General features: G+C 43.2%; 1 protein-coding gene across 10 annotated transcripts in view; it reads left to right on the forward strand.

Moving 5' to 3' along the window:
* The window catches only part of CUX1 (cut like homeobox 1), a 270,331-nt gene that overhangs the window by 206,591 nt on the left and 40,922 nt on the right, over positions 1-22,818 (forward strand). For 4 of the 10 annotated variants that reach the window (XM_053995232.1, XM_053995236.1, XM_053995233.1 and 1 more), the window contains 4 exons: positions 442-498; positions 17,312-17,614; positions 19,038-19,100; positions 21,911-22,099. The exons of 1 other annotated variant lie outside the window; for it this stretch is intronic. In XM_053995232.1, coding sequence (XP_053851207.1) covers positions 442-498; positions 17,312-17,614; positions 19,038-19,100; positions 21,911-22,099 — 612 coding nt within the window. The remainder of the gene's footprint in view (positions 1-441; positions 499-17,311; positions 17,615-19,037; positions 19,101-21,910; positions 22,100-22,818) is intronic. 5 more of the 10 variants (XM_053995234.1, XM_053995239.1, XM_053995237.1 and 2 more) reach the window with 3 other exon arrangements.

A 22,818-nucleotide genomic window follows, 5' to 3' on the forward strand; every position in this document is an offset into this window, starting at 1 on the left:
TGATAAGCAGCAGTTACCAAGTTCCTCATTAGGGTGATACTATCTAGGCGTCAATATGACACACAATCCCAAAAATTTTGGCCAAAGAGCTGGAAAATGTTGTGCGCTGTTTCCTAGGGTTGCACAGGGGATTTGGATTGTTCCAGGGAGAATATCGATTGCTGTCTCAGGAGGTGAGCTGGAAAACTGAGCTTTAAAGGGGGACTGCTGGGTTGCAATGACACTTCTATTGTGGCTGTCTCTTCCCCTAATACCTATTGACACAGAAAAGCCAGGCTGGAGCCTGGCCTGGGTCGTACCTTTCTGTGCCATGAGTTAACTGAGCAGCGAGCCCTTGCTGAGATCAGCACTTTGCTATTTGTTGAGCCTTGCTTACTGTTTAGTTTGTGGTTTGGCATCTCCTTTTATTGTTCCCTGATTTTCCTCTCCTCTCTTGTCTAGTCCTTCACTCTGTGACATCATTACAGGATTCCCTACAGCAGGGATGTGCAAGCTCAGGTAATCAGCTGGTTTCAATGATTTGCTCTGAAATAATTCTCTGTGCTTTTGTTGCGTTTGCTTTGATGCTGAGAGGTTTCTCACATTTTGTTGTATCATACAGGAGTCCCTTCAGTTTTTTTATTAATGCAGTTAATTCCTTCTTCTCTCCTTGTTGCTATGGCAGATGTAGGGAGCACACATATTTAGCTGCATATATTAGGTAAAGAGACTCTGTCTGATCTGAGAGATCATTGGCTCTGTAAGGGTATTTTTTTGCCATAGTTCAGCTTATCAATGTGACATGTGACAATGGCTGTAAAACAAGCCCTTGGTTTGTAATGTGATCCACATACTCCAGCTGCCTCACTTGCTGGTAGGTTTTTTTCCACTCTCCTTTGCACAAAATCTGCTTTGTTCATCCAAAGGTGGGGAACAGACCACGTTATGTCTGTTTCAAGCTTCGTTAAATATTCCCAGCTGACCTTTTTTTTTTCTCCTTTCCATTTTCAAAAAATAAAAATAAATAAAAAAGCAGATGCAGCAAAGCTGAGTGTCAGGGCAGTGAGTGGCTGAAGGCTTTAGAGATGGTCACAGGATAGGAGGGAGGCTGGGACAGGAGAGAACAGCTGTGTTCCTGCTGTTAGATACCAAACTCTACCCACACAGCCTCTTACCAAAGAAATGCTTCACTGACGTAAAACACTCCTGTAAAATATCCGTGCCCTGCTCTGTGCTTGCAGCCAGTGCCCTGCGCTGGAGAGCTGCTGCATTTCAGGGCACAGACAGGGATGGGTTGTGCTCTTCTTCCACCTTTCTGCTATTCTGAAATACTCTTTTTTTTTTTTCTGCAGCTCTCTGGCTTTACTCTAAATATCCCAACCAAAGTGGTTTTTTTCTCTCTACTGGGGAAACTATTTTGCATTCTAAAAGATTTTACTAGAAGAAAATTCGTGATGATATTCAGTCCACGTTTTTCTTAAGGAGAACAGTTGAAAATAAATACATAAAAGAAAAAAAAATGCCCCCAGTAAAAACAAGCCATGAAAACAAAACCAAAATGAGAGAAAATTATTTGCAATCATAGGGCTATTGTTACTTATAGCCAAGCATTTAGGGAACATGGAAATTTCTTGTGATGGTTCATTAAAAACATGTCATTGAGTACTTTTTTTGTGGCATCAATGCCGTGCAAGAGTGTCACAGTTACAAACGTCTGAGACGGCGTGGAAAATATGAGTAATTAATTGTAGCCATTTTAGGGGGAATTCGAAATCAGAGGAGCTGGGAAATGCTGCATTGTTATTGCTAATCTTCATATTTATGACTAGCTCTAATTATAAAAGATGGAAAGACAAGCCCATAGTATTAAAACCCAACCACCCTCTGGATTCCCGGGGGGACCGCTGGGAGCTGAAAGTGATTTCCTTCAGGAAGTTCAGTTTTGCTGCTGGGATATTTTGTTCCCTCCCACACTCCCAGTGTCGTTTGTCAGTTCCTGCCCTTGAGCTAATATTTTGTGAGGTGACACGTTCCTATCAGCTAATAAAATCATGTTATTGATGATTGTCCTCCTTCATTCCTTAAAGCCGACTTACAAATGAGAAAATGGGCTCATGCCCTTTTCTACCTCCTCTCAGAGGATTAAAAATAGAATTGTTGTACAAAATGTTCTTTTCTTGGTGCCTTTCTCTGTGTGAAGGCATAAGGAAGGTTATGGCACCAGGCAGAACAAAAGACCAAAAACCAAGTTATTTGAATGAGGAAGGGTAGTTTGGTAATTTCCTTTTATTAGCAGCTGTTCTGTAATTAAAAATGCAGCAAACAGTTTGGAAAAGGTAATAATAATTATGCATTTGTGAAAGATCCATCACTCCAGGGCAGGGAGAAAAAAAAAAAAAAAGAGACAGCTCCAATTTTCGGTCTTCTGAGACGTTTCCCAGGAAAATCAAGGCAGAGAAGGTTGCATACTTGTAATTTTAAAACAGAAATTAATCAGAACAATTTTGAAACAAGGAAAGGTCTGGAGCCTTTTCCATGTAATATAATTGGCTTGGAACTTGTTGAATGCATGAAGGGAAAGAAGTGAAATTAAACTAATACACTCAGTGGCTCCTGAGTGCTTTGCCAAGAAGGTCTTCAGTGTACAGAGTGTCAACATGCATAGTAACGACTCAAACTTTTATTAGCTGGGAGTATTTTCATTACTGTTTGGCTCTATTCTACCAAACTAGCAAGATTTTCTGGATTTCTGACCCAGTTAGTTACACTTCTAGATCATAAGGTTTTGATTAACACCTCATTCATGAAAGTCTTGGCTTTTGTTCACTAATTTTCCATTTTCACGTGTGGACAGATGGGCCCATCCGTGTTTCATATAATGAATGGATAAACATATATATTTTTAATATATTTATATATATATAAATATATATATATATATATATATAAATATATATATATATGTTGAGATAGCAAAGGGAAGCCAGGCTGGGTTTTTTTTTTGGAAGCTGTATTCATGGATTTTATAAAAAACAGCCTCTACCAAAATGACAGCCAGGTATATACCTGTATTTTCTCCCTCTGAGCTTTCCTCAAGGCTTGGTGATTTTGTGCAAGTTTCAGGGAACATGTTTTACACAAAAATGGTGTCTGTACCCTAGGTGGTCAAAAATAGTATTGCTGTGCCTTTTCTAACATTTTTTCTGTGTATTTCTTTCCACCTAAATGCTCTAATGCCCTTGGGTAAATCTGCCTTTTTAATGATTTATGTGTCAAAAGCATGGACCAAATCACATGGAAAAAAAAAGTTGAATTAGTGTCACCCAACTGCATCAGCATTTTTTCATGATGAATTTGGCCCTTATTTAGTTGCATTACTGCTGATGGGAGCCGGGGTAGGTTTGAACGGTTGCCATGTGCCAGGAGAATGCTCGGATATTTTTCTAAATATTTGTACTGTGCACAGCTTTTATTAGTTGGTTTTATTCTGGGGGTTTGGGCTGCCTATCTATAGGAGATTGAGACAGAGTTTCCTTTTTGGTGCTGTTGGTTCCGTCCGTGGCTGCTCGCAAGAAAGCTGAATTTTTACATCCACTTTTTTCTTTATCCTCTGTGAAGGACATGTACTCTCTATATACTACATTAAAGGCTTGCAAATACTCAGTGGGAAGAAGACGTGCCTTTTTGGTGTGTGTTTCTGTAAGGGTCGTCTTATGACCTAATGTGGAAATCTTCATTTGCCGATACAGCTGCGGGTGATCTCAGGGGATTTTGAATTTCCCTTTTGTTTGTCTTCCTTTCTGGGTATCATCCATCATTCCTAACCTCATGCTGCTTAGCAATAGTAACACTCATGGGAGTTGAAGAAAGGATTATAGCAACATAAAATGGGGAGCTAATTAGAGCTTGTTTCAAAATCAGAATCTAGCTTGAGATAATTGCGTATTATCTGGTGATTTAAAAACCCGAGATCTACTGGATTTAGATCAACTAAAATATGCATAAAAGCTTTCTTTTCAAAATAAAATGTTTGTAACAACGGGGAGATTACTTCTTATCATCCCTAGGAAACACAAATCAGAAAAACCTCAGGATAATTTTGTCTCATTATGATTAACAGAGAGATCAAGGTGTGATGGCAAAGCCAGGTATCCATTGTATTTTCATTTCTGTGATACAGATTCCTGTAACATTTGCCAGTACAGAAGCTGCTGAGTGGGCAGGTAGTTAACTGTGTGCTGGGTGGATATTCCCATTTTCCTGGTACCAGGAGAATTCTGTCACGTTGGCTGCTCTGGGAGAAGCAAAGCAGGGAGAGAGCATGTTTCAGGCTGGCAGCCCAAATTCAGAAATACCATCCGGATACACTTCTGGGAAGAGCTCAGTAGCCTTGTGGTGGCAGAGGAGAAGCCCTTACCCCCATCTCCGTGTATTTTATCATCTTTTCTTGCATTGTTCTGGTTTGTTTGAGTGGGCAGAGCTGTGCAATGGTGCTCCAGAGCACAGCTGAATTAGCACAGGGAGAGCTGAATCCTTACGCTGTGACATCACCAAAGTGATTGGTGCAGTGATGCTGACAGACCTTCCCAAATTGGAGCTGTTTTTTGTTGTTGAATCAAAAAAAAAAAAAAAAAAAAGAATAAAAAAAGAGAGAGAGAGAGGGTTTTGCAGTCATTTGCTGGCATTCCAGGTTAATAAAAATGTATGACATGAAATGTTTGTGGTTAATGTAGTCTGTGAAATGGCAGAGAAGGGAGATCACATGGCTCAGACAGCTGACTGCAGGAATTCCTTGCAGAGATGTTTTGTGTTTGATGACCAGTTATTGAGTCTTGGACTTGGGAAAGTTGTGGCCTTTTGTGCTAGGTGCAAATGTGGTTTTAAAGTTCAGAGCTGAACTACTACATCAGCCAAAGAGGTACCTTCATGCTTATCCCTGGAGCACCCTGGCACATCCTGGTGAAGTTTCCACATTTTTTTCTGTGGTTTGGGATTGGGCTCAGGAGCAGTTGTCCGTGGCTGTGTCGATTTCAAACCATAGGGTATCAGTTGGCTCCTCATAAGGGCAGCTGTTGTAGTCTGTCTGTAATGTGTGTGATCATCTTCTGTGCCATTTCCCTGACATTTGGACCATGAAAACCTCCCTGGCAGCCTTTCTGGTATCAGTAAAACCAGGAGAATCGCTGTCAAGGCACCTCACTGGGACCTGGGAATGCAGCATGAAGTCAGTGCCTCAAGTTGATTCTGAACACAGCATTGGCTCTGATTCCTGGCCATCAGCTGGGCATTCCTGCTTCCTGCTGAGGCCTGTCCTGCCCAGGCTGCCTCCCACAGCCCAGCTCCTTTTCCATCAGTGATGTTTGCAAATAGTCAGTATTGGTGGAGAAATTCCTCTCCTGCTTGTACTCTTCTCTGTCCATGAAGCCACCCAGTGATTAAATTTGCAGAAGACGACTCTGTCCTCACTGTAGTCACAGCTTTGCTGTGAAAAGGGCTAAAGGGCTTTTAGAAGAGCTAAAATAAAACACAAAATCAGGGAGTGAACACTGTTTTCTAGGCTGATACTCCTTGTGACTCAATTACAATGTTCCTGTTAATACAGCAAAGAGGAGACCTGTGCTGGATTCTGAAGGCAAATTTAATTCACTCCTAAGTGCAGTTATGGACTCTTAGCATTTGTTTTGGAGAAGATACCAAATCAAGTTGCAGCTAGGTTTTATTTTTGTGGTTTATTTGGGAATGTGGGTCCTTGATGCTCACTCCCCCTTAGTGTGAGATCCCCAAGCAAGGAGTTCAAGTGGTTCAGTGCTGCTGGCTCTGCAGCAGCACTGAGCCAGGCATAGCAATGCCTTATCTTTAAAGTCTTTCTTTTCAAAGAGCAGAATTAATAAATGAAGATTTTTTTAAGCTGTGTGAAGAAAAAGAAACTTTCCTGACCACTATTGCCTCAGGCTTCTCAGGTAGTTCAGAGTACAGAGCAGTAGAGAGTAGCAGTTAGCATGAGAGTTGCTAAAAAGGGGATGTAGTTAGGGAGAGAAACCATGGCCATTGAGTAGTCGAGCTCTGTAAATTCCACTGTTGTTAATTTCATTACTTATTACTTCACTTCATTAATTACCAGCATTTTCCTTCCCCTCTGCATGCGCATTTGGAGACGCGCAGCCTCCCCTGGGGAGGGGCCCACAGCCCCTCCCTGCTGCCAACTGCAAACCACAGAGGGGCTGGGTGGAAAACGAGGAGCAGATAGATTGGAAAGGCAAATTCCAGCCTAAGTGGAGCAGCACAGACACCCAGAGAGGTCGGGGCTGTGCAGCTCCAGGCAGGGTCAGGAGCCGCGGTGACGGCCGGGTTCTGTCCCCCGTGGGCTGGCAGCTGCACAAGAGCTTGGAAAGGCACTTCTCCAAAGGGAGCAGATGATTTTCTGCTGGGGATAGAAGACTCTGGCAGCTGGCAGAAGCTCACGTTGGTCTTTTGGCTGCTGGTGGCAAAAGGAGGGGGGCTGCAGGTCCAGCTCCGTGGCCACCAGTGGGATGGAGATGGCCACGGTACCCTCGGCCCTCCCTGGGCAACAGCCCAACTGCTGCTCAGCAAATTACCAAATGCTCCTCCTCTGGGTGAAAATTGCCTTGCTTTCAATTCAAAGAACAGATAATGGGCTATTTTCTTCCCAAAATACTGGGGAAAAGGTGTGTGAGCACCAAATGTGCTGGTTGTTATTTCCATCTTACAATGGGGATGGAAATCCTCTTCACCCAGCAGCTCTGAAACAGGGAAGTAAACAACCTGTTCTGATTATAGAGTTACATATTGCATGATAGCAAATCATTCCCAAGATGAATAAACAGAAGATTACCAGAAAATTAATATCTTCTAAGTTACCTTCCAGCCTGTCCTTTACATTAGGGTATGGGAGAAACTTATGAATTTGTCTCACCTCATTTGATGCGTGTTGGAGGGTTTTTTTAACTTGCCAACAACCTTCCAGAGAAACAGCAAATGAAAGAATCCAGTGATTATTTTAAATCTGATGAGAAATGCAACTTGCATTGAAAACAAAGCAAAGTGGATTTGAGATCAAATTTAAATAAAAGTGAAAAGAGAAAGATAGCCAATTAAAAAGCCAATGAACGGAGAAAATACAATTACAACAATAAATGCAAAAAAGGCCTGATAGTACATGTTCAGTATTTATACTTGTCAAAGTTATTGCTGGTGGCAACTTGTCACAGAATCACTGAGTTATTTGGGTTGGGAGAGACCTTAAAGCCCATCCAGTCCCACCCCTGCCATGGCAGGGACAGCTTCCCCTATCCCAGGTTGCTCCAAGCCCCATCCAACCTGACCTAGAACATTTCCAGGGATGGGGCAGCCACAGCTTCTCTGGGCACCCTGTGCCAGGGTCTCCCCACCCTCACAGGGAAGAATTCCTCCCCAGTATCCCATCTCTCCCTGCCCTCTGGCAGTGGGAAGCCATTCCCCCATTGTTCTGTCCCTCCATGCCCTTGTCAAAGCACCCTTCTCTGTGTTCTGGCATGAGCTGGTCCCTTCTGGTCTCGTCTCCAGAGCCATCTCCCCTTTTCTTGCTGCTTTCTGAGGGATCCTGGGACGCTGCTGGGATGGGTTCCCACACCAAGGAGGTGTGAGATTGACCACGGTGTAACCACAGCTGTGGTTAGTGTTTGTTTCTCTGGTTTACCCCTCTGGAACTCGGGCCCTAAAAATAGTGCAAGTTTGAACTGGCAGATGTTTCATTTGTCCTTTATGAGAGGACCAAAATTAGCCTCTCATTTGGCACCTAAATAAAGCAACTTAACTGCCTTTATGCGAACTTTGCAATTACTGTCTATTGAAGTTGCAACATTTTGTTGTGTTTGATGGGGAAGGGCATTATATAAGCAACACTAGCACCTAAAAAGCCACCAGACCTTGAAAGAGAGAGGACGAACATGAACGAGCCCAACTGGGTTTTCTAGCAGGGACTGATTGGGATGATTGGTTGGCTTTTTTTTTTTTTACTTTTTTTGATCCAAGACAGGTGTTTTCCCTAATGAAGGTTTCATGAAATAAAAAGAAAGAAAAAGGCAAAACTACCTTGGAAATGCTTGGAGAGCTGTCTATTGTAAAGGTAAAAACATTAATAAAAGGACAGCAATGATTTCTCTAATTTTCAGAGAAAAATCTGCACAGAATGCCTGAAGCTGGGTTAGCAGTGGGACTCCCCAGGGGCAACAGAAAGATGTTATAATCAATTACCACATCATAACACTGATGTATGATAATTACTGAGTGTTCCTCCTGAGATAGTGCAGCATTTGGCTGGGATGCGGCTCTTTCATGGTCCACTGCCTGATTAATATGCAAATAATAGGCTGATTGCATGATGAATGCAGAAAATGAGTTCGCTGATAACGTGAGCACCGAAGCGGGAAGATGATAAATTACTTTTACTGACTGTCCTACATTAAGTACCCTTTCTCAACAATTTTATCACAAATTAAGTAAAGCAGTATGGAGAGATTATGAGGATGTGTAAAATAATGTACCTTAATAGCTTTTATAATATTGTTGCCTACAATGTAAATGTCATTTTGTTTCAGCACTTTCACCAGCACTCCTCCAAAAAGGAAGGTCTGGAGTGCAGCACTGCTCAGGGTCACTCTGCTTCTGTCTGTGCTGAGATGGGGGATGGATGGATGGATGGATGGATGGATGGATGGATGGATGGATGGAAAGGAAGGAGGGAGGGCAGTCATTAGTCTGGGAGTCTGGGATCCATCCCGTGTGGACATTGCCCGTGGCAAGGGAATGTCCACATTGTTTAGTGGAGGAGATCTCTCTAAATGCAGTGCACAGTGCACATATGCATCCTGCTGCAGCCTCTGCTCCAGAGCAGACACAAGGCTCAGATCTCAGAGGAGGTGTGGAAATACCTTCACACAAGCTCCTGACACAGGGGGACAACAAACAGTCATAAAACTGGTGCCACATTCAAGCAAGTTGGTTTAACACATCAAATCACAAGGTCAGCAAGTCAAAAAAAACACTATAAACTGCAGCAGAACCTCCTCGTGGAGGCTCTCACTCTGTTTTCCAAAAGGTATTGTGCACATGTTTGTCTTGATTATACTAAAAATATAACACTGTGAGGTTGTGGCATCTTGATTGATTGCTTCCATGACATATTTGTTTTAGCATTCAGAAAATCCTTAATAAAGCGTCTGCACACAAGCTGGTTTAATAATAAGGTTATTGAAAATATTTTCCAGCAGTTATTTCTAAATATTGATTTCTAGCTAAGTTACGGAAACACAGAAAAATCTGAATATTAAGTAAAGGTTGGCAGAGTAGAGCAATGTCTTTTAAAGCAGCCATGATTCTGCCAATAATCACCTAATTCAAAATATAGTGTATTTTTAGAAAGGGTTTTTTTTTAATTGGTTAAGGGTTATTTCTAAAACCAAGAAATAATAATTCACTTTTCAATGCCAAGATCCGACTTTTTGCTCAGGAATCATAGAATCATAGGATAATTTGGAGCTGTTGGCCTAACCTGGGCTTTTCTCTGATGTTTTCAACTGTGTGTCTAAATCTAGCTAAAAAATTCTTAAGTTTCCCCATTTTATTTTCTGTGTTCTATTGTAAAGTAATGCTTAGGGTTACAGAGGCCTCATCCTTCCTCCAGGCTATTGCAAAAATGTCCCTTAATTCTTCTCCTCTGAGGGTTTTCTCCTGGGGTGTTGTTGTGTCAGGGCTTGGTGTGTCTGCTCCAAAATCAGATCTCAGGACAAATTTCACTGGAATTGACTGACTCCAGTTGTATCTTCCTGCACAAGATTCCAGACATCCTTCAGAGCAATCTGTGCTCCCCACGCCTCCTAACTCAGTGGAAGTCTGATGGTTTGATTTTATGTAGCTTTAAAATAGGTCTTGCTGTAGCTTTGGGCACAAAAGTGGGATTTCTAAAACTCGGAGGCGTTTGTGGCTGCAGGTTGGTTGGAGGGAGAATTGGTTGCCCAACTTCTCCAAGTTTTAAACATCCAGCTGTAAATCTCTCCTCATGAGTCTATCACCAGCTCCCTCCCATCTTACGTGCTCTTTTCTCAACTTCATCTGGTTTCTCCAGCTCCTTCTGCTTTCCAGAGCTGAAAACACATTTTTTTAATAGAGGCGCAATGCTAAAACAATTGTTGAAAATACAACTTAAATTGCAGCAATCCTTCAGCAATACTCAAAAGCAGGTTTTTTCAGGTAATTCTAACATCTACCCTGATTATTCAGTTTTATGTCCTCCTGACACTTAACATATACTCATATGCAGTGTGGGAACCTTTATTTTATATTACCCCAGTAATTGTAGAGTTAACCAAAGCTGGTTCCTCCCCTTTCCGTGCAGGCACACATACATCTGCACACTTTCCTAAAGGGGTTTTTCCTTTGATCCCTCCCCTCATCCACATAGAATTTCCCTCTGAGCCAAGACCCAAAATAACATTTTCCCCAAAGTTACAACATTTATGAAGCAAACAAACAAATTCTCCACAGTCAGAGTGGTGGCAACTCCAGCGACTGCTCACAACTCTTAACTGCGTGAACCTACGTATTTGACATCATTATAGATGCAAACTGCAGGGAGCTTTGTGCACTCCCTACACAGAACTGGGGGAGTTTATAACTGTAGGGAGGATCATATTTTCATGAGCCACATCAATTTGCAAATTGTGACTAGTCAAGGTTCACTCACTCAGAGTAAATCCACCAAAAGCAGTACCTGAAAGAAGGCGCTTTCACGTGTATTTTCTTTAATTAGTCAGAAGAGGGATGTGTTGCAGTGCTCTCCCACAAGTGCTGCTCAGCTTTATTACATAGTTCAGGCTTGTGCTGCACCCACTGTTACTGAAGAGAGTTGCTGTTATGGTGCTTTAAAAGATTAACTTTAGAATGCTAATTTCTTCTCATTCCTGGAGATGTTGAAGGCCAGGTTGGACGGGGCTTGGAGCAACCTGGGATAGTGGAAGGTGTCCCTGCCCATGGCAGGGGGTAGAGCTAGGTGAGATTTAAGGTCACTCCCAACCCAAATCATTCTGTGATTCTCTGATAAGACCCTGCAAAGGCAGACATAGCTAAAGGTAAAATCAAATAGAAGGCTGGAGGGAAGAAATCTCTCCCTGAAATTCCCACACCCTGGGAAGCCAAGTACCACAGTTGTCCTGGGGATGTTGCTCAGCTGTGTGTGATCAGGCCCTGATTCTCAGGGCAGCATTCACCAGGTTTTGGTCTACAAATTGGATAGAACGGGCAGCCTCATCATCGGGAAACAGAAACTAATCCAGTCCCAGTGTGAGACACTTTGATCCCAGGCAACCTGCCAGGCCTGTTGTTGTCCATTAACTCATCTGCACGAGGAGGTAAATGCAGCCCTGAAGTAGCAAATGCTCTTTCAAGAGGTTGCTGAGAAATCTCCTGTCCACATTTGTCTGCTTCCATCTTGCCTGCTGATGTGCTGATTTGGGAGCAAGCAGAGCCCAGGATGTTCCCCCAGCTCCTCAGGAGGCAGCTTGGACTAGTTTGGCACAAACCTGCAGCCCGGGCTTTGGACAGTGGGAAAAGTGCATCACAGCAAGCGCCAGTGAAATCATGTTTGGGTTCTCGTTGGAATGTCACAGAGTACCCTGTCATTTTGTTTTAGCAACTTGTCCTTCCAAATGTGCAGTTCGCCTTATGGCATGCCAGCAGTAAAAATGTCACTTACAATAATTACTTTTTGGTGAAAATGCTTGCTGACTTCCTACCTTCAAGCTGTTTTTTACACAGTGGGGAGATAATAAGAAATGACTTTATCCTGACTGCTCAAATGAACACTAAATGGAATTTAGGTTATTATTACTGCAGATAGAGGACTGTGTATTGAAATTTAAATAGTGGATCAGATAAACTACAGAGATTTGTCTCTGAAAATTATAGTGGATCTGTTTTTTCAATCCACTTCCCTCTGAAACTTAAGGCAGCTGTTGTCTGCCTGCTGTCTTTAGAATATAATATTTTTCATAATCCTTTTAGGGGCCCCTGAATACCTTCTGTGTTTTGCATGGTCTTCCTCAACTTTGCCATGTTCCGTACCTCATTCCCCAGGAGTGCTTTTGCAGTTTATTAGCTAAGCCTGTGTTAGCAGCAAGGCTTGGCCAGGTCACTCTCCCAGCAGCTCCAGGAGTACAGGGTGTCTCTATGGATGGACAGGTGTGCTGGGAGGAGAGACTGAGAGTGAGCTTGTGGTTTATGCTCACAGATTCAGGTGTTCTTGTTCAAATCTCTGAAATTTGGATTTACAAGTGGGTGCAAAAGCCAGTTTGCTGTCAGAGGTGAGGCAGGATCTGAGCAAAAGCAGCAAACCTGCAGCTCTCAAAATGCATAGGAGAAGTTGCAGTGGAGGAATCTGTGCTGGCAGACGTGATGCCTCTGGGACTGGTGAAACCTTATCTGTGTCACTGAATGCCTCCTTGGAGGGGATACAGCAGCACTGGTGTCACGTCCTGTAGATGTCTCAGATCTTCTGGGGAGCTTGGAGCAGGTGGCACCTGCAGGTCTTTGCATCCGAGATGTCCTGAGCTTCAGAAGGAGCCTCCAGCTGAAGAGTGCTGTGGATCTGAGCTGTGCTTCACCTGTTGGATGTGTCCTGTGGACTTGGGAAGAGTTCCTGGACATCACAGAATTGCTCCTCTTGAGCAGTGCCCTGCAGTTCTGCATGTCCCTGACTGCTGAGTTCCTGCAGACCTGGAGATGCTCGGGAGAGGAGCCCTGGGGTTCCTTACACACTGCAGGGACTCTGCCACATGAGCATGGCAGAACAGAGCAGAGGGGGTGTCAGGCTGAGACAGTGCTGGGGGAGTGTTTGCAGGTGATTTGCAGGCTATCAGTGGGACAGTCAAGCAACTGAGGCTCCAGGATCCAGTACTGGGGACCTGACCCCAACATGGAGTAGAAAGTCTTGGGGAAGAATAAGAAGATCTGGAGTTCAGGAAAACCACCTGTGAGCAATGAACTGAGACAAGAACTCTGATTTCAGACTTCCTCACATTTTCCAAAACACTGTCATGGCAGTTGCTGTGGGGAAGGTGTAGGGGATGGATGGGACCAGAGCAGCATTTGGATTCATGCATTGTGCCAAGGAGTGCAAGACCACAAACTATTTTCTGTGTTTGTGTATTTAAGGTAGGGTTAGTTTGTTATGGTTCTCAACCAGGTTTGTAAAATACTCAGACCCCAGACCTATTTGTTGTTTGCAAAGTTAGTTTAGTTTCTTACCAGACAGCTGCTAAAGAGTGGGGAAGGAAAAAGCAGGCTCTGATGGTGGTTTGGGGATTTGTTGCAGTTAGATGGTCATTCAAGCAGCAATTTTATATTGAGAAAACAGTATTTTAGAAGAAAACAGGAGATATTTGTGTAATGTTGACTTTGTTTCTACTCATTTATCTTCATCTTCATTTTAGACTGTGCACCCCTCTCTAGTATTGTAGGAAAAAACAGAAGGGAAGAATTTGCTGACTTTAAAATAAGTCCCACGTGCTCTTCCAGGAGTGACATGTCCCCAGTCAGGGCTATCTGTGCTGGCAGACTGAACCAGGTGTATTTGTCTTTCTGGAGAGGCATTTGCCTCCAAAGTCTGGAAGTTCCCCTTCAGTGCAGGGGCTCTCTCTGAGCTGTGTTATCAGCTGTGAAATAGCCAGTGTTGCTCTTTGGTTCTCTTCATGTCTCGGCCATGAATGGGGCCCAATTCCACTTGCCAAACATTTCAGCTTGCTGGCCCATTTCTGCAGACATCACTTCTAGTACTTGATTTGCATTTTTTATTATTATTTTCCATGCTGCGTATTTGAATGTGCTCCTTAAAATCACTTGGAAGGGCTTAACTTCCCTATACCCCAGACTATATTTTGAACAAATAATGTTAAAAGTGCTGGTAGAACCTTTGCCCTTTCATGAATCAGTTTTACTTACATCTTCAAAAGTTTGGATGATTTAAGTGCATTTGTGCTGTCTTTGCATCCTTAATGGCATTTGTCAACGGCAACCTGTAATTGTGCAGAAATTACATGGGGTTTTTTATCATTTAAAATGTCATGTTAAGCTGTGTCTTCATCACATGCAGGGGCTCATGTCTGATGGTCACCATCTTCCCATAAAGTCATTTTTGGGGACACCCTGTCTTCCCCAGCCTCTGTAAGACTCAGGGCACAGCTGATGTCTTTGACTACCTGAAACTTAAAAATTTCCCAGGGTCTGCAATGACCTTGTCACTGGTGATGCTCTTGATCTCTCCAGCTCTTCCAGCACCTCATTTTTGAAGCTTTGGAGCTTTTATTTCACATCTTAAATTGGATGCAGGCTGTTGGAAAACAAACCCCTGGTTTACCTGGAATTTATTGAAATAATTTCATCAATAAATGGTGGCCGTGGAGTTTGCAGGTTGTTCTGTAGTGCAGTTTTATATTTATATGGACAAAATGGTTGTTTCCTCCTTAAACACAAATGTAAAAACATCCAGTGAATATTACTTTTAAGAAACTGGATTGCTTTTAAGTTAGTGTTATTCTTCAGAGCAGTCTGGGGTTAAAAAAGCAGAGTAAGTTTTAAAAAAATAAGCTTTCAGTGTATTGTTTTCATTGGAAATGTTCAATTGCTGCTTTGGAAATCTTAATGTATATTTTTCAGATATCCTGAATTTGTGTCTTTGTCTTGTGAGGAACTTGAGAGAAATGAATACAGACAAATTATTTCATAAAACATGCGAAATGGCTGTGGATTGACAGTTAAATCTGGAATAGTGAATACAGTCAATTTTCCCCTTTGTTCTGTCAGCAGTCACTTGTACTCTAAATGTCTATTTAATTTTTTAAGTAGATTAACGGGAAATGTTTGCATTATTTGATTATTGAATTTACTGTCCCAAATAATGGATCTTTTCCTCAAATATTTATGTGATCTTGAAAAAGTTTTTCCAGAAGGGAAAAATGCTAAAAATGAACAGGGAACATATTTTGAGTTATTTGTAGTACATGTACATAATGCCTCGCCTGAAATCACTGTACACTTGCCTTTTGGTGGGGAGAAAAAGCAGTTTGTCATCTGTACTGCCTTCCAAAATTAGATTCAGATAATCCCACCTTTTGGAGTAAATGAGCAGCAGATTGATCTTAAAAATGAAATTCAAGCTCTTGGTAAGTGATATAAAAAATAAATAAGCTAATATGTGAGCAACAGAGAGCATCTCAGTGATAGATGATAACACAGATTACCTTTGTTGTGTTCATAATTAGGCTGGGCAGGGAAAGGAGAGGGAGAAGGAGGCATTAGGAAATGCTTTTGTTTAGTCCTGTATGGTTGGGTTTGGTTTGGTTTTTGGTGGGTTTTTTTAATTATTTTCTATTTTTTTCCCCCTGCTCTCCGTGCGCGCGTGTGGCTCACCGTGCATGGATGAGGAATTGTTTAGGAAATTTGCAGCTGCTCTAGTTATTCAGTAAGATTTGTATAAGCTGGCACAAGGGACAAAATTAGAGGGAAGTTGAACCAGTGCCGTGCGGTTTATTAGCTAGGCAGCCATAATTTTGACCTTGCTGTGGGTTAAAGGACACAGACCTGAGAAGAAATCTGTTTATCATGTAGGGAATTCATGCCATCCCTGACAGTGTACAGTGAACAAGATGGATGATCTGCCAAATTGGTCCCTCGCATGGGTGAATCAGGGCAAATTTACAGTATGATTCCTTTGCTGCTCCTGATACAGAAATAATATTTCCCAGGGTTTCTGTTTGGTTGTATGATGACCCAGGGTGAGCAGAGAGAAGAAACAGGATTTGTAGGATCCCCTTTACCTTAAAGATTTACATGCACCTCACTTTCTTTTCTGTCTTCCTCTTTTGCATCTCATATAAAGCACTAAGGAAAAAAATCAGATTTTAGGTTTGAGAGAGCAGCTTCAAGTGAGTGTGTCAGGGAAGCTCCTGAATGCAGCATGGGAAAGCTCCCAGGACCCTGAACAGCAAACACCATTATCCTCTGCACTCTGCTCCATTTGGGCCTGACTTTTCCTGTGGCAATATTTTCCTTCAGCATTTGGGATATGTTTCCACAGGCTGCATGCTCTGGAATGATCTGACAATATTCTGGATAACAAACTCAAAAGCCAGTGAGGTTTGCTGGCAGCCATTGCCCGATGGGACCTGAGAATGCCCTGTGGTGGCACCGCAGGGCTCAGAAAACTCTGGGCTCTCTTGGGTTTGGATGGGGTCTGGGCTCCTCCTTGTGCAGCTGAGAGCTCTGTCAGCCTCCTGCAGGCAGCTGGAGCCAAACCCAGGGATGTGTGAGGCTGGAATCCATGCCATTAACCCTGGCAAGTAATGGGTGGGAGACAGCAAGGGGGAGGAAGCAGCCCCACAGAAATGGGAAAAGCTGTGCATGGAGGAATCGCCTGTGCTCCTTATCTCCTGAATGATTCTTGTAAACCACGTTGCCTGTGTGTTGTTGCTTTAAAAAAGGTTCAGCCTGTACCCTCAGATGTCTGGAATCTCTGAATAAGCTCAGTCAGTACATTCTGTGAGAGATAAATTTATTGGGGGAAAACAACATTTTGTACAGAACCTATTGTTGTTGGCAAATTAACAGATTGGGAAAGCTTTCTTTTAAACCAAGTGTCACAATAACAGATTTGGGTGTCTCCTGATCCACTCTATATCTTTATGTTGGATTCTCAAACACTTTAATTAATACAACATAATTACAAACTGTATTTTAATCTTGTTATTTTTGGACAAAGAGAATTGCAGAAATGTGATGTGTGTGATAAGAAACAAAATTAAATCAATAACACTCTCAAGATAGAGAGTTGTATCAGTTGTAGAAAATCCCTCATTGACAGAACAAAATAGTGGCTGAGTGAGTTTCTTACAAGTCACAGAAGGAAGTTTAATCCAGTCTAGAATGGTAGCTTTAAAACTGTCCTTATATAAAAATGTTGTGACAAGCAAAACTGAGATTTCCTGACCAAGGAAATTGCGTGCAAACTTAGAGACTATTGCACTTCAGTTTTTCCTGATTTTTATTTGTATTTGTACATCTTGTCTTTATAAGAAATCAGAGACCACTCAAGATAAAATTAGAAAATAATTCTTGCTTTTAAAAAGAGGCTTTTTAGTACCCAAGTCATAGCAAGTAGCATTTTGCATACTTAGGCATTTCTTTAAGTAGGTAGAATATAAATGAGGAGGAAAGTTAAATATCCTGCAATCAAAACATTACAATTATGCTAAAGTGGGGATTTTTTCTCTTTTTTCAATTACAGAAAGTACTCCAAAGACTTCTGCCAGTTGCAGTCCTGCTCCTGAATCTCCCATGAGTTCCAGTGAATCAGTGAAAAGCCTGACTGAGTTGGTACAGCAGCCCTGCCCCACCATAGAGACGAGTAAGGATGGCAAATCCCAGGAATCCAGTGAGCCACCTGCATCTGAATCCCAATCCACGACCCCTCTGCCACTCTCAGGCCACTCTGCACTCAGCATCCAAGAACTGGTGGCAATGTCCCCTGAGCTGGACACCTATGGCATCACCAAGAGGGTCAAGGAAGTGCTCACGGACAACAATCTTGGTAAATGACTTTATTCTCATTTCTTGACCAAAATCATGTGTAAGTGTTCATGCTTTTATTGTTAGCTACACTAGATATGTATGAGAATGCCTGGGTTTGACTCTGGCCTAAGCTTTAATTTGCTAAAAAGATACCTAATCTTTTTAAACTGGTGGAAAATTCAGATTGTCACACTCTACTTCAAATGCCATCACACCCTTGTTCTTCCTAAGCTCTGCTCCTGACTCAGCAGCCAGGTACTGCTCCCACCTCCCAAAACAGAGTCCAGCAGGCTGTCAGGACCCCCAGAGCCAGTGAGATCTCCCCTTGGGAAAGGCTGTTTCCCCCACACTTGCAAATTCCAGGCCCGTTTTGGGTGAAGTAGAGGAGCCCAGCATGGTTGGAGCGGAAGGTGCATCACAGGCAGGAGCACAATGTCCCTGCAGAGCTGGGAGGGAAAATCCAGACTGAGCTGAGGTTTAGATGAGCCTGAGATCAGTGTACAGGGCCACTCAGTTCTTCTGTTCACAGATGTGCAAAGCTGAGACTGCTTTTGCCTACAGAGGGGTTTTTGGCTGTTGGCTTCAGTGTCATGACTGTTTGGAATAGTCACAGGGAATAATCTGGTGTGAGTGTGGGAAGTCCACATTAATACTGTCACTGTGCCTCTAAATCACTGGTTCTTCATGTCTTTAACCCTTGCTTCCCCCACAAGGCTTTGGGAAATGTTTCTGGGGTCCTTTGAGGGCTCTGGCAGGAGGGCAGTAAGGCTGTCCCAGTACCTGCTCCTGCTTCTGGGTCTCAGCAAGGGATTCATCCCCCCCGTCATCAGGTGCTCAGGGGAATGTCTGGTGCTCCCCAGAAGTACCAGTTTCTCTTCCTTCACTACAAATAGGGTAAAGTTTAGATTTAGACTGATGATGTTACTTATGTGAGAAGAATTTTATCCATACAATCTGAACACGATGACTGTGAAAGTTAAAACTCCTCTATTTTAGTATGTGAGGAAGCCTTTTTTCATTTAGACACAGAATAGCGTGTTATTTTCTTAAAACATTTTTTAAGGGGGAAAAATGCTGGGATGGGGGAGGTCCCAAGTTCTCATTTAACATCATTTGGGGGGAAAAAAGGAAATGGCCCTGATCATTGACAGATCCTGAGTGAGATTGTGTTCCAGTGAGCCCAGCAGAATTCCTTGCCCATGCACTTGGCTGGGGCAGATGGTGGTTGCTTGTTCAGTGGAGATAAGGTAGAGAGAAAGCCCCAAATCATGGTAAGGGATTGCAGATCCAGGCCCCTGCTTTTTGGGCAATATGCTATTGAGTGCTGTACCTGCTCTGGTGTTCCAGAGAGGTTTGAAAAAAAAAGTAATTTTGTTTACATTTGCTTTGATGCCATTTTTACTTAGTCTTTTTTATTTCCCATGATTTTTGTTTTCCTACAGTGTGGCTGACAAGCCTAAAAAGCAGCAGAAGAGCCAGGAAATGTGCCCCAAACTCTGCATTAGGTGTGGAACCAGTTTCAATGTCTCCTTTTGTGCCCTCAGTGTGCTAGTGCACCAGGTTTTCTGGTGCACAGGTTTCTCTGCTTTAGGCCTTGTGAACCTGTCACAGGCAACTGGTGGTGGCTGAGGTGTCCCAGTGTCACCAGCCAGTAAAGACCACAGTTGTACAAAACAGTTCAGACTGAGCTGGGCGGGTCTCTCCTCCCCTCACCAGCTGAGGGAATGGCTTCCAAGTGAAGCAGAGTAGGTTCAGGTGGGATGTTAGGAAGGAATTCTTCCCTGTGAGGGTGGGGAGGTCCCAGCACAGGCTGCACAGAGAAGCTGTGCCTGCCCCATCCCTGAAGTGTCCACGTTGGACAGGGCTTGCAGCAGCCTGGGACAGTGGAAGTTCCTTTCACTAGGAGTTGGAACTGGGTGATCTTTAAGGTCCCTTCCAACCCAGACCATTCTCTGAAGGTTCTGTGCCTTCAGCACAACATGCTGGCAGTGTTCACACTGAGATGCTGCTGATGTTCTGAGCCCCAGAATCAGAGTATCCTCAGGGATTCCCTGCTGGGCTGCACAGAGCTCACAGAGGGAAGCAGGAGCACTCAGCTGTTTGAGGATAGGGGATATTGGGCATTTTGTGGGAAGGGTCAAGACTTTCCATGAAACCAACACGGGTTTGTCCATTAGGATCCACATCAGTGGGAACAGGCATGAAGGGTGGGGAGGAGTTTTAGGAAACCTGTGCTTTAAAATATTCCTGTTATTAATAGTTCTCTGATGAAGATGGGGCATGATACACCTCTCCATCCCGAGGATGATTTCTGACACCTTCCCCCTTAGCTTGGGAGTCTTTCAGGTGTTTTCTCCTGTCCTGCCATATCCTGACATGAATAAACAAGACAAACATCTTTAGCTTTGTTCTTAACACCTAGAGAACATGATGTTACCTCCTTCCACATTTGCATTTTTAATTTTTAGGCTGTAGTTTAAAGGTTCATTTCCTTCAGCAGCACTGCCAGCACTGCTCATTCCCAACCCTTTTGCAAATCTGTGCCCATATTCCTGTTCATGTGGCAACACAATAGCAGATTTTTCAAGTGGCTGTGTTATCTTGCTAGTAGCTGGCAGGTTTACAAGGAAATGGATGAGGCCTTGCTGATGTTTTTAAATACAAACAGGGAGCAGGTTACCCCAGCAAGACATGGGATAAAAACATAAAGATAAAATTGATAAAATTTCCCCTGAATTACCTCTTTTGTCTGATTTTCCTGATATTGAGGGTAGTGGAAAATCACTTATTTCTCAGGAACTTGAGTGAATTCTGAATGTAGATTTCTGTTCAGTCTGTAAGAACTGTTTTCAGGGCTAGTTTTAGAGCTTATTAGCAGAGTGTCATGTTAAGTCCTGTTTTCCTTTCACCTCTCGGCCTCTCATTATCTCAGCTCCTTCCTCTGGAAGCTTTGCAGACCCACCTGCAGCCCCACACATCTGAGTGGGATGTTCTGCAGCTTCTGACTGGTCCCATATTCCCTCCTCTCCCCATACAGGGAAGAAAAAAAAAAAAAAAAAAAAACCACCAGGGCAAAAGTCTTGGGATATTTTTAAAGAGAAAGAGGAGGGGAATCTTGGAGTGCAGGGGATGGGTCTGTAGAGCAGATATTTGCCATGAGCTGTCTGTGTCAGGATCAGGGAAGGCTGTGAAGAGCTCCTAGGAGCTGGTGGTGCTTTTGCAAGCCTGGGCTTGTCCTGCAGAGCTGTGGGGTCAGAACCCCCTTGTCCCTTAGGGATCTGTTGGTTACCACTGGCTACAAGTGCTGAGATGTGAAGGGGGAATGTTCTGTTGTGTGTTAGTGAGGGCACTCAAAAGCTGCAGATCAGACAGAAGGCCCTGAGCCCCAAATTTGGGGGTTATGGAAAGATCTTTGGGTTACCTTGAAATCCCATGGCAGCAGCACTTGTATCTTAAATCCTGATGACTCAGATGACTCCAGGCTCTCTCCTGTAGCAGAAGTTGGCATCAAGGCAGTGCAGCTGAGGAAGAACACTGAAGTGAAGGGGGGTAGAAAATCAGCTCTGTGGTTGGGTTTGAGGTGCACAGGCATTTCCCCCAGTCCTTGATAAGTTAGACCTTTCCCATATAAAATCATTGTCAGCAATGCACATATGAACACTGTACACTGTCAAGCATTTACAGATTTTACCCTGCCAGATGACAGCATTTTGTAAGAGAACTAAAATTAACTATTCTTAACTAGAAATACTGTAGCGATTGTAAAACAAAAGTTGTACTGCAAATTCTGATTCTCTCTAGTGGGTAAGACACACTTAGATCCCCACAGATAATAGAGCACAGAAATTCCATACATGTTTCTGTGAGGACATTTAGATGGCCTTTGCTGCAGGGGGAGGTGGCATTGCTCTTGGTTCACTGATTGCTGGAAATGTTTGGATTGCCCTGTTGGAACAAAGCTGTGGCACTGCCCTCCTGCATAACAGCTAAGTAGCCTCGCTGCTCTCACTAGTTGCCTGCTTAGCTAGAAGTTCAGTTTATTTTTCCTCTCCTAATTTTATTTTTTGCACACTGTTTCACTGTAAGGTCCCGCTCCCCAGACGTGTCGAGCTCCTCCCTTTATCCCAGGCAGATCCTGAGGATTAAACTAAAGCTCAATATTTACCCTTCTAGTGGGGGGAAAAGCATTTATTCTCCTAAATGTTTCTTCTGGGTTTTTGAAGCAGTTCTGAAGTAAGAATGATTGAGGAATGATCTCGTGTTCTTTCCCGTGTCTCAGCCGAGCGAATTCATGCGCTTCTCAATTTCACATTAGGTCAGCGTTTGTTCGGGGAGACAATCCTAGGGCTGACACAAGGCTCTGTCTCAGACCTGCTGGCTCGCCCCAAGCCCTGGCACAAGCTGAGTCTGAAGGGAAGGGAACCCTTTGTCCGCATGCAGCTGTGGCTCAACGATCCCAACAACGTGGAGAAGCTGATGGATATGAAGCGCATGGAGAAAAAAGGTAACCGGGAGCGGAGTGCTGACTCACGCCTTCCACTCTTCAGCCTGGCTTTTATAACCCTCCAGAAATAGTGGAGAGGCAGCATTGATTCACTGTTATGAGGCTTATGCAAAAGGACTTCACCACAGCTTTTTTTGGAGCTTTTATTTGATGCTTGCTTAAGCAGATACATCTCAAAATAAAAAGAAAACAAACACACAACAAAAAGCCAACCCCAAACTCTAAATATTCACCAGCTGCTGGGGAATCATTGCTGTTTTCTCCTATATATTAATTACTGAGGCCCTGGTGTATCACTGATAACTTGCCTTACCAAATGAGAAATGTGGGTTTGGGAGCTGGCTTTGGGTTATTAGTTAATAGTGCTGCAGCTGGTCACAGATGTTGGGCTGGAAGAACTGTGCATTGATTCCTGGGAAAGCTCCTTGCCAGTCCTGCACTGATGGTTGCTGGGAGGAGAGAAAAATGCAGCCTTTATAAAAGACTCTTGCAGAATAATGATATTTGTAGCCTTTATAGAGAGGGGTATGGTGATTGTGTTAATAAAATAAAATTTGTGTTATGCTCACATAAAACAGGGTCATGGGGATGGACCTGTGAGTGCTCTGAGTTGTTACTGGGTATCTGAGTAGGAAGTACATCCTGCAGATTTATCCAGCTCTCTCCATTTTAAATTCATCACTGAAACCCAGTGGTTATTCAGAGCCCTGTTTTTAGTA

Source organism: Vidua macroura, chromosome 20 (assembly GCF_024509145.1).
Source record: "Vidua macroura isolate BioBank_ID:100142 chromosome 20, ASM2450914v1, whole genome shotgun sequence".
Taxonomy (NCBI): Eukaryota; Metazoa; Chordata; class Aves; order Passeriformes; family Viduidae; genus Vidua; species Vidua macroura.